At 35.7% G+C, this 12,218-nt stretch overlaps 1 protein-coding gene across 2 annotated transcripts in view; it reads right to left on the bottom strand.

The window, feature by feature from the left end:
• Il7 (interleukin 7) overlaps positions 1-12,218 on the bottom strand; it is a 39,450-nt gene that overhangs the window by 18,481 nt on the left and 8,751 nt on the right. Inside the window, exon 3 of one of the 2 annotated variants that reach the window (XM_026786830.1) lies at positions 5,436-5,438. The exons of the other annotated variant lie outside the window; for it this stretch is intronic. Within the exon in view, the coding sequence (XP_026642631.1) occupies positions 5,436-5,438 (3 nt within the window). The remainder of the gene's footprint in view (positions 1-5,435; positions 5,439-12,218) is intronic. 2 annotated transcript variants of the gene reach the window in all.

Here is a 12,218-nt window from a genome sequence, read left to right as displayed (position 1 = left end):
AAAAAAAAAAAAGAAAGGTGACAGTTGTTACAGGGTGGAGATTAGGGTAAGCAAACTGCAAAGAATAGTTTTCAGGTAAGGGATCAGTCTTGTGTTTTGGAACAACTAGTGGGAACTTACTGCACCAGGCTATGACCAGGTCTCAGCCCTGCTTTGTAATGAGTACTTATTTAGGAAATACTCAGAAAGACTCATTTTGCCTGAGCAGCAGGTTCCGTGATGGGTAGCATGAATCATGAGAAAGAGGAGGAGGCAGGACAAATGCAGAATGAGGAGAAAGCTTGCTTGCAATAATTCTGCTTTGCTAGAAGCTTGCAGCTGAGATGGTTGACTGAAGGCTCTGGCTGCAACCTGGCAATGTCTTACTAAATAGAGAGGCATGGTTCAGTGTAAAATAAATTATATGGCAATCAACTCCCAAATTGTTTTGTTTTCTGCCAAAAGAATATGGGGAAAATTCATGGGCTGAACCACGTTTAATATATTAATATTTTGGCTAGCTCTTTACAAGTTCTCATCAATAAACAACTTTTACTAAGGTAACAAATAACAGACATTTGTAAAAGCTCAGACAATTCCTACAAAATTCTATACCCCAAGTTTCTTCTTTAGTTACCCTATGCTTTTAAGGTAACGAAGACAGCTATCTGAGAACAGAAACTGCAATCTTCTTGTTTGTTTATTATATCATTATTATGAATATGAATAGTATTTTCCTGACATTCAAGAAATGAAATACACTTAATACACTGATTAAATATCCAGAAAATGCATTCTACTAAAAATTATGTAGAAATTTTAATATGTATTACATTGTAGTAAATAACAAAATATTTAATTAAACCAAAGTGTAATATTGTTAATCTCCCACTCTTGTGGCCAAGAGTAAGTAGTCAAGGGAAGCTCAAGACACCTGTGGTTGCTATTCTGCTCATTTAGCTTATTCTCCTAAGTCAACACGTTTTATTCTCTGTGTGTTGATTATAGTTAAAACAGTAGCAGAAATAGAGAAATAAATGTTTTGACAATTAGTGTCTATGGACATTTATTGTAGAGAATCCCAAGGGGAAAAATACAAAGACCTCGCCTCCAAAAAGAACCTCTACAATGTTATTTCTCAAAGTAGTATTTCAGAATATCATCTTGAAGCTGCCCCACCAAATACTTAGATAACAAACATTAATATAGCTAAATTTTTGCTTATGAAAATACCTGTATACAACTTGTTTTATGGAAGAGCATAAAAAGTCAGTTGGTAAAACTGACTAGAAATATTAACATTAAATGCAAAATAAAGGAAGATCTCAAAAAAAGCAACTAATAAGTACTGGTTATTAAACAATTTTATGAAATTATATCTACACTGGATCCCTTTTGCAGAAGGTGAATGTGTATTCTATACTGGGGGGGGTGCCTTCCCAGCCCTACTACAGAGTCAACTTCAGTATACAATGTGTTGTTTTATTACTTTGTGCTAGTTAAGTTGTAGTTATGTAAGACTGATGATAAGAAAGGCTGTTGCAGGAATGATATGAGTCAACATTTGGCAGGTTTCCTTGGATAACAGTGTTCATGTCAAAAAAACACTGCATAGTTATTGGAAACCTGGCAACACAGCCACCTGCACTCGATGCCGTGCCACAGATGGTAAAGTTTGTATACACTGCTCTGAGTATGTAGATTGGAATTGGAAGGTTTTCTGCTTGGATAGCTCTCTTGAGAACTTCAGAGTAGACTGTCATTCTACATCAACGAAGCAGAAAAATCTGTACACCTGAAGTTAATCATGGTATTGAAATTGAATAATGTTATAATAAGAATAGACACCAGACTTTATGCAATTCAAAATTCTAATTATGAATGAAATAAAAAGGAGTCTCTGAAAGAATTAAATGGGTTGTTCAAAGTCGAATGGACAATGACAAAGCAGGGCCTCTGATTGAAATGTTTTTACCTCCAGTCCAGTGTTCCTCTACTAAGGTTGGGGTGATAGGAGGGAACCTATGTTTGAACATCTTGTGCTTCCTTAGAACACTGGCTTTCCCACACACACTAGTCCATGAAGTTTGGGGTTCCACATGTTAACTCAAGGCTCACCTAGAAGTGGACATTCCACAATGGAGGCCAGCTATAGCTTAGGGCCTCACTGGAGTTCTGGGTAGTATTGTATTAAAAGAAACAAATGGCTAATAAAAATTTGAAGACAGAACCTACTGCACATACTGGCTTTGTGGGAACCTAGGCAGTTTGGATGCTCACTTTACTAGACTTGGATGGAGATGGGTGGTCCTTGGACTTCCCACAGGGCAGGGAACCCTGATTTCTCTTTGGGCTGACGAGGGAAGGGGACTTGGTTGGGGGAGGGGGATGGAAATGGGAGGTGGTGGCGGGGAAGAGACAGAAATCTTTAATAAATAAATAAAAAAAGAAGTTAATAAAGACAAGTTTATAGATTTGCATCTATAAAATGCAAAATCATTTTATATGTTTCTTAATAGAAATTTACTTGCTTGGGCCAAGCAACTTAGAGCCATTTTGAATGTGACAGGGTTTTATTCTCATCTCTTCTTAGGGATGGACGCAGGACAACAAATGTGGAAAGTATTGTTGCATGTGTTTTGTTTCTATACCGAGTTGTATGCTATGACTGATAAGCTCTTACCAAATTCAAGGGCATTGTTCCATCCGTCTTTGTCTATTAAATCATTTAATACTTATACCAATTCAATAAAGTATAGATGATGATTTTATCTTTGCTTTAGAAATAAAGAAATATGTCAGAAAAGATTAACTTATTTGTTCATTATGACATAACTAGCAAGTGTTCTGTATGTTGATTCAGTATCCATTGTACCATGATATATGATATACATGGCATTGCTCTCTGTAATCACCATGGTGTGCAGAAAATTTTCTTCTCTGTAAATTTTGTTTCTCCATCACAGCCCTTAATACCAGTGATGACCACTAAATTAGTACAAATAACATGTATTGATAGAAAAACAACTAGAGCACAGATATTATCACTATGTGGTTAAAATGTTATGTAATAACCAGTTATCTGGCTGAGATTCAACTTTCTAATCACATAGAAAAAAAAGACTGAAACAGCAAACAATGTTTAGAAGTGGGTTTAAAACTAGTAAAAATAATATAAACTTGATAAAGTAGCTCTTAAAGCACAAGTATATTATCTATGCCAGACTCCTCAAAGGACTAGCAGTAGGACACCTGCTGGCCAAGTATAAAGCAAACGAGTGTTGCCAATAAAGGAGACTGAGGCAAAGACGCTGGAGCTAGACTTGGTCAATGCTGGCACATCCTTTCTATAGGTTCTCCCTGGGCGTGTCCTCCTAAGTGCACATCTAACTCTACCACTGTGCAGGTAAAACTACTCACTCTGTATCACTTGGTGTTACAGAATTCAGTTCACTTCTTCACACTGGAATGTTCCCACGTCTACATTTTCTAAACTTACTCAGATTTCCATCTGAGTTCTTGATGGAGCCATTCACTTTTAGGTATAAGTACTAAGCAGCCAGGTCAAATTAGCTGGTTCCTTCAACATTTTAAGCCATAATCATCCCATTGTTTTGTAATTATTTCTTCAAGAGTCAGAGTCTTATCTCTCCTTCAAACCTGTTAACTTCACAGGTCTCCGACTGAGGATGACAGACAGTTCTTTTGTATAGTTGCATACATTATTTATCAGTTTATGTACAATCCTTAAGAAGTATTGCATAAAAATATAAAAAAAAACCTTCATTTCAGGTCCAGGATTTCAGCCTTGACTGGAGCGGTCCTATCTGATATGAGACAATTGCCTCGTTACTATCTACTCATTCTCGGGTGTCTTCTTAAAATTGAAATACCCTCCTTTAGTTACTGAAGCCCATTAAAAGTAGAATGCACCATGCATCTTTCCATCGGAGATTACAATTAGTAAATGCTGTTTTAAGAAATATTTAATTAAATGAACCATTAATGAACATAAGATTTTCAAGAGGTCTGGAAAAACTGATTGAGATCCTGTTTTTTTGCAATTTAGGAGATGATAATCACTGATCAGCCTTAAGGTTAACATGCTGTAATAGTTGCATACTATATTAAAGTGGCAGCCAAATCAGAAACACAGAATATGCAAACTGTAAATCTGTAATCATTACTGCTTATATGCTTTACATTATGACTGTTTATAACCTACATGGGCTTTTATATTGATTTCAACCCTAGTCCACTGCGTGCGTGTCTGTGTCTGTGTGGTGTGTGTTTGTGTGTGTGTTGCAAAGTGATAAGCTTAAAATCTTTCATTTCTTAGCACTATGCTCTTCCCATGGGCTTTTTTCCTTGTGTCCTCCTGGGTTTATTTTAGGGACACAAAGTGTACCAGTACCAGGTTCAATATATTCAAAGATTCTGGAAAGCAGAAGTGAGGTGGTCTCCAGTAGCACAAATATTTCTAAAAAGGGTTGCCAAGTGGAGCAACACAATGAAGTTCTGCAGACTAAGCTGTCACTCAGAAGGAGAAGGGAGTGCTTAATTCTAAATCTCAGTCCAGCAACCGTAAGCAGTCTACTAGTCAGACCAGAACGGCACAAGTACACAGTTATGTTAATTATTATATTCAATTGATATAAAGAACATGTGAAGACTGTTAGTTGTATAATTATTAGTATTATTTTGGTTTATTTGACACTGTTGCTGTTATGGTCTAAAGGTTTGCATAAACTCAGACTCAGTTGTTGAAATCTTAATTCTCAGTGTGATGAGGTAGGCCTCTGGAAGCAATTATGTCATAAGGAAAGACCTGTCATGAAAAGAGTTCGTGCTCTTCTGAAAGAGACCGCAGAAAGCTCTTTTGTGCTCCTTCTGCAGTGTGAGGCTATGCAAAGTGCACAGTGGGCAACCAAGAAAGGCTCTTACCCTTCCTATTGTTTTCTTACTTTGATATGGTCATGAGAAAAGACAGCCACTTGCCACCCAAGCATGCCAATATCTTTGCCATGTAATTTTTAAGATTTTATATACTTTAATGTACTGTAATAAGGTATATTCAATGATTAGCTTATTTACATAGTCAATGGCGAAACTGACTGACATGGCAGAATCTGCAGTCAGAATAAAGTCTTCTGGACTGTAAGTTAGAGTCATGAGAAAAGTAAATTAGTTGACAGCAAAGCAGAGAGGGAAATTTCTGGTAGAAATAAGTGAATCAGACTGGTGTGCAGGCACACCCCTTTAACATTGGCACTTGTGAGTTGGAGGCTAGCCTGGTCTACAAAATGAGTTCCAGAACAACCAGGAATGTTATACAGAGAAACCCTGTCTCCAAAAAAAAAATAAAGAAAGAAAAAAAGGAAGGAGGGAAATAAGGAAGAAAGGAAGGAAAAAAGAAAAAGCAAAAAAAGACTGAGTCAAGTGACTGCCATGGCAACCAGCTGTCCTGCACTGTATTGCACTTCATTTTCTCTTGTTTTATTGGATTTTGTGAGCACTGTCTTATGCTGTTTCTCACCTTCTCACTTTTTCTCATTTTCCTCTCTCAGTTATCTTACAGAAAAATGGAAAGTGTCCCAGAACAGCTATCCCCATCATCAAGCCTGTGCTCCTGTCTAATGGGTCTTCTGGTATAGCGAGTCATGAGGCGTGGTGAATGGACTCCCGTGATGAGGTGTGCAGTTGGTGGGCTTTAAGCTCACTCCCAAATGAGAATGTTCTTAAAACCCTCTGCCCATCGTGCTATTCATGGAGTGGAAATTACTATGTTCCAAAGGAGCTGAGACTTAGAGAACTCAGGTAAATACTGCCAGTTTTTATTCAATGTATGAAACTATATTTATTTTATGATTTTAGACATTAAGAAAACATTTCAGCTTTCTAGGAAAACTAAAATTCACAAATACTCCTTCCCTTTCTCAGCCTAATTTTCCCAATTGTGAATGTCTTATATTAGTGAAGCATCATCACTATAACTCATAAGCCAACACTGAGTCATCTATATCCACTTCCTTCATCCTTTGGGCTGTAAACTTCTGTAAGGTTTCCAATGTGTGTAAAGGGCAAAATTTAATGAAGACCTATTTATCATCCTTTTTTTTGAACATCGTATACTATTTAAAATTGTATCCAAAAACGTATCAAATCTAATAAAGCCCACAAGTGTTCTCCTTGATTATTTTCTGTGGCTTTCATGGTGTGCTTATGGCATTTCTTGTGCAGTCTGTCTTGCTAACTTTAAGGGGAATGTATGATCTATTTAATTTTATTTCCTTGTTTCAGGGAATATTAAGTTTTCATAACATACTGTTTTCATTCCTTTAGCCTTATAGTGAATTTGTATAGTGTCAATTTATTGAGTTGGTTTTGATTCAGTACTATGTTGGTTAAGGGAGGGGAGCAGAGAAAAATGTATAGCTCAATAAAATCAATTAACAAAAGAAAATAAAAAACCTTTTGGTATTTTATAAACTTTAACTCCAACTACAGGGAATGGCGGTGAGACTCAGCAATTGAGTGCTTCCTGCTTCTGCAGATGATCCAAGTTCGGTTCCCATCACCCATGTCAGATGGTGCAAAACCAGTTATAACTCCAGGAACAAGTGTGGAAGAGAGCATCAGCTTCCATGGAGCTGAGATTAAAGGTATTTGTGAGACACATGACATTGCTGTTGAAAACCAAGCTTGGGTCCTCTGCAAGAGCAGTATGTGCTTCTAACTATCAGCCATCTCCTCAATGTGACTTTGTCTTTTAATTTTTATTTTTGTCTTTTTAAAATAATTTACTGTAAGGCAAAAATATTTAGCTCTTAAAGGACTACTTGCTTCCTTAAATTATACTGCATTCATTCACATTCTTTTAAAATTTTTTATTTATGGGCATTGGTGTTTTGCCTGCATGAGGGGGTTGGGTACCATGGAACTGGAGTTACAAACAGCTGTGGGCTTCCATGTCAATTGAACCTAGGTCCTGTGGAAGAAAGCCCAGTGCTCTTAGCCACTGAATTTTCTCCCCAGCCTCTCATTCATGTTCTTCTGTTCACATACAGGAAATGTTTTACAGTCCAGCCTACTTGGATATAATTTAATTTCCTTTTTGGTCAATTTCATTTTTTGTTATTTGCAAACATTTAAGCAGTATGTTCATAATTGTACTTTTTTCAGATTTATATTTTTTATGTGTGTAGGTATATAATGGATTAAGGCCAGAGGACATGTTTTTTATAATTGGCTTTCTTCACCCTTTATGTGAATCTCCGAAACTGAGCTCACGTCTTCAGGCTACTTTTCAATTGTTGCATGATTTTACTCGTTCCTCTGAGTGCTTGGCCATCCCTATTTAGACATATTTTAAAGTAACAATTTAGGATAATGTGATCTTTCACTCATCACTTCTGCTAGCAAATCAATCAAATGCAACATTGAAGCCCACAACTTGAAAGAGTTGTTAAGTAAAATAGAGTATAATTCTTATGGTAGAAATTTAAGGAAAACAACTCCAGTGTCAGAAACAGGAAAAATGCACACCCAGAGACTGGGAAATGAGGCAGGGCCATGCTGTGGAATCAGTCTCAGGGAGATAGGAGATGGCCTGTCTTGACCATATGGGAAGTCAACAGCATGAATAGGACTATACAAGTGGTATGGAAATGTATTAAGTGGAAAGGAATTTAGTGATGAGTGAGGTGAAGAAGAGGGGACTGTTAAGAGTGGTTCAGGAGGTCAGGAGCCAATGATAAGTCAAATGCTAATGAATTAGCTAAGTAAACAGAAGCAGAACAGGCTAAAAGTGATACATAATCAGTTCACTAGTATATATAGTATAGGTGGCTAGATATTTCTATTGATATTTGAATTAAATGCTTTCTAAAGTTCATAGGAAAGGTATGGATCAAAAACTATTTGAAAGCTATAAGTGCAAAGATATTCAATCTGTGAAGAACCCCAGAAAAGAAATAGAGGCAAAGATATAAGAAGTTACAAACCTGTTATTCATTAGAGTTTCATTTATAACACTATGGCAACTTCTAATTGACAATAATTAGACTGGGCCATTTTCAGACACTGTGTATTTATAGCAATGATGTTGTTTTGAAATATAGGCAGAAATCTGTTCTCATGACTAAGAATTCAACAGTGCAGCCATACCAGTGAGGGTTAAACAATGTGGTTTATAAAACACTTATAAAAGCATTCAAACTTACTCATATCAGAAAGTTCCTGGTACTTGATGAAAAGATTATATTCAACAAACTTAAAGTTATTTTTGTATTAAATAGAGACAAACAGAGCATTTCCTCTAAAATCAAGAATGAGGTGAGGATGCCTACTCTCCCTCTGTTACTTAATATAAAGCTTGAAAACCTAGTGGATGCTATGACGGCCTGTGACTCCATCAGGAACTGTAGTTCTGTTGCTTGTCAAAAGACAAATACCAAATCCCTTAGCATTTTATAGTTCCAGACTTCTACATGGCCCATATACCTCTTATACTTGATTTGAAGGAAACTGGGACAATCTCATCCATATCTTGCAGTTCAAGAATGGCGACAACCCAGTCTACAAACCCTGTCACATTTTTACACAACCTGTAAATGTATCGAAGTTCTTTTCTTCAATCCATGGCCTAGGTTAGAAGCTAATATCACCCATGTTTATTCAGTTGGGAATGGGCAAGGGTGTGGGTGTGGATGCTATACTTCAAGAACATCTCAAATGTTCTAGCATCACTGACACTTGCTATGCTAGACCTAAAGAATATCAAATAAATGTCTGGAAGCTCCAGAACTCTAGCCACCAGGATCATACCTTGTAGTAACATTTACATTTGTCCCCATGAAAACTAAAGATGATCTCTTCCACAGGCCATGGATCTTGTTGAAAGCCAATGGTGAAAAATTCACTGGTATCATTGTGCTTGTCTCACATGTTTTATAAAAGGATCTCTTCTTGGTTTGTAACCCAGAGACTGCACTTTTCTGTATCACAGGAACTGGAGAAGATAATTCTCTGTTTTCTTCAAAATAGCTTCAGAATGATGGGTATTTAGCAACTGTCAGTACCCATTCCTGTTTTGTGGTACTCGGAGACAGTTTTACAGATTGTGTATCAGCATAACCATGACTGCTGCCATCACATATCCAAGTGCCACAAGTGCTTGGTCTGTAGGGCCTGGGGGCATACACATTTAGAAGTCCACATCATCTTAAACAATGGACTACTGCATTTATGAGTCACTTAAACCTAGACCATCAAGGCACTCATAGGCTCTTTGTCATTAGTTACACCTAAAGAAATCACATGAACATTAAACTTTTTAAGTTATCCAGAATCAGACAAAGCATTGACTGATACCTTACATCTTATTTAAATGAAAAATTGTCCTCAAAGAAAAGATACTCAATAAAATAAGAGAAGTGCTTCATTATATGTGCATAAGTTATTTCAGAGAAATTAAGATGCATGAAAAGCCAAGGAGCTGTGATACCTCCAGTGAGGTACAGATTGATTCTTCAGGAATAGATCACAATTGGAAGGAAATCCATAAAACACATGAAAAAAAGAATCAAAATAAGGAAGCTAAAGAAACACAAGAGGATGTGGATAGGTGACACAATGAAATGAGAAAAACAAAACTAAAAGCAAACAAGCAAAAAAAAATCATGAGCAGGAGAGTCAACATAGAAATTATATCAAGTCATCAGGAATCTTAGAGATGTATATTTCAGTCTTAAATTTAAAGAAATAGAAGAAACATAAGGACAAATTTCTAAACTTGGAAGATAGAGTAACTAAAGAAAACAACAGATAAAATGAAGGAATAGAACAATTAATATATAGAAATATTAAAATGTTAAAATAGTACATAGAAATATTAAAATATTTAAGACACCATTAAGAGAACAATTACTTGTATTACAGAAATTCTAGAAGAACACACATACAGAAAGCACTGAGAAATTTAACAGAATGAAAGTTAAAGAGTCCCCACATCTTTGAATTTGGGCACAGATAACCAGATGCAAGGAACTTCAAGGATCCTAACTGCACTCATTCAAACAAGACCTTCTCCAGAATAGTTTCATATTCAAAATATGAAAGTACAAGACACATAAAACTCTAAAACCAGTGCAAGAAAAATGTCACCTATAAATGAAACTTCATTAGAATGACAGCAGGTTTATCCACAAAATTCACATATGCCAGAAAGGAATGGAATGATACATTAAAACTCTGATGTGAAAGAAACCTGCCAATCAAGAAATAAGTGTTTTCTAGAAAAGCAAAAACTGACAGATTCACCACCACAAGACCAGAGTCCTTCACTGGAAATAAGGATGCTAACTACTATTCTGAATATACTACTGAACAAATTCATAGACAAAAAAGTCACAAAAGAAAAGAATTAAGTCTTGAAGAAATGGAGATATCTTATAAAACAGAAAAAGAAAACAGCAAAATGACTAAAGGAAGCCTAAATTTATAAACAATAACCTTGAGTATAGATGCATGTAGGTCATCAATCAAAATACACAGATTTAATGAATGAATAACAACAAAAAAAGTGAGGCCTAATTATACAACCATATATCGAAACTCATTCCACTGGAAAAGGCAAGCAGAAGTTGAAAGTGTTGAAGATAGACAATGCAAAGAAAAATAAAGTGATATGGGTTATAATATGCTAATAAAGCAATCAATGAACAGAATATATAATAATTATAAACACATATGCACCCAACGCTAGACTATCCAATACATAAAGCAGACACTCATAGACGTAAGAGTAGAGATTCACTACAATGCTAGTTAGTTGGAGACTTTAGCATCTGATTTTCACAGTAAGAAAATAGTTCAAACAGAAAATCAGCAAGTAAGAATTAGGGTTGAATCATACTATAGAATAAAAAAACCTAATAGGTATTTAGAAAACATTCCAACCAACAACACTAGAATATACATTTTCTTTCTTGAGACACAGAATATTCTCTAGAATAGATCATATGTTAGGTTACAAATAAATACCAATAGTTTTTTCAAAAGTCATCGTATCATGTGCTTTTCCAGGCACAGTATAATCAATGAAAAGTGAGAAATCACAACAGGAGACACATTGTTATTAAGGATCCATATTATCTTATATCACTATTAAGTCTCCATATCTTACAAGAATAACTTTCAGTTTTTTGAACGTGATGTATCTTGTAAGCCACACTTTTCACCCTATGCTGAAATTGTGACCCCATGATGTCCAGCCACCACTTTGCCTGATAAACTCCTAAACCTGTGATAGATGACTGCCCTTTTGCCTTGTGAAAACGTGTCTTCCCAGACACCTTGATGACCCTCCCTCCACAGGATGCATTCTTGCCCTTATTTTTGTTACTTCCTTTTCAACAGTCAATTAACTCCACAGCTTTTTCCTATCAGCCCTTCCCCTTCCTCATAAAAGGAACCTCAAAAGTCAGTGAAGGGTGGCTCTTGAAGATCCCAGTGTAAGGTGAAGCAGCTGTCAGGCCAGGCTCTTGTGTGCCTCTGCATGAAGTTCGATTAATGAAGCAGTCGTGGAAATGGTTTTCCCTCTTGGGTCTAACACAGATCATATGTTAGGTTACAAATTAAATATCAATAAAACTTTTAGAAAAGGAATCATGTCATGTATCTTTGCAGAGCACAATGAATTAAACTAGAAATCGATTAAAAGAAGAACAGTATGTATCACAATCTATAAGACACTTCTTTAGTTATTATTTAGTTATTGTTTATAATGATAAATGAATACATTAAAAGTAAATAGAAAATTTCCAAATAAACACACTAACAATACGCTTCAAAGTTTCTAAACTACAAAATAAAGATAAAGTTCATAGAAAATAAACTTCAGAGAAAAATAAATGAAATTATAAACCAAAATAGATCAAGTAAATGCATTAATATTTTGAAAATATAAACAAAATTGGCAAATGTTTAGTTAGAGACAAAGGGAGAACTAAACCAGTAAAACCAGAAACATAAAAGGAGACCCTAACTGATGCACAGAACTGTGAAGAATATACTGTGAACAACTGTTACAAATAATTTGCACAGCTAAAGAAATGTTCAGAAAGGGAGCAATCTATCTATCTGTCTATCTATCTATCTATCTATCTATCTATCTATCTATCTATCTGTCATCTATCTATCTGTCATCTATCTATCTATCTATCTATCTATCTATCTAT

The sequence above is a fragment of the Microtus ochrogaster genome, linkage group LG5, assembly GCF_000317375.1.
Source record: "Microtus ochrogaster isolate Prairie Vole_2 linkage group LG5, MicOch1.0, whole genome shotgun sequence".
Lineage (NCBI taxonomy): Eukaryota > Metazoa > Chordata > Mammalia > Rodentia > Cricetidae > Microtus > Microtus ochrogaster.
Note: the sequence above shows the minus strand (reverse complement) of the source record. Positions and strands in the feature narration are given on the sequence as shown.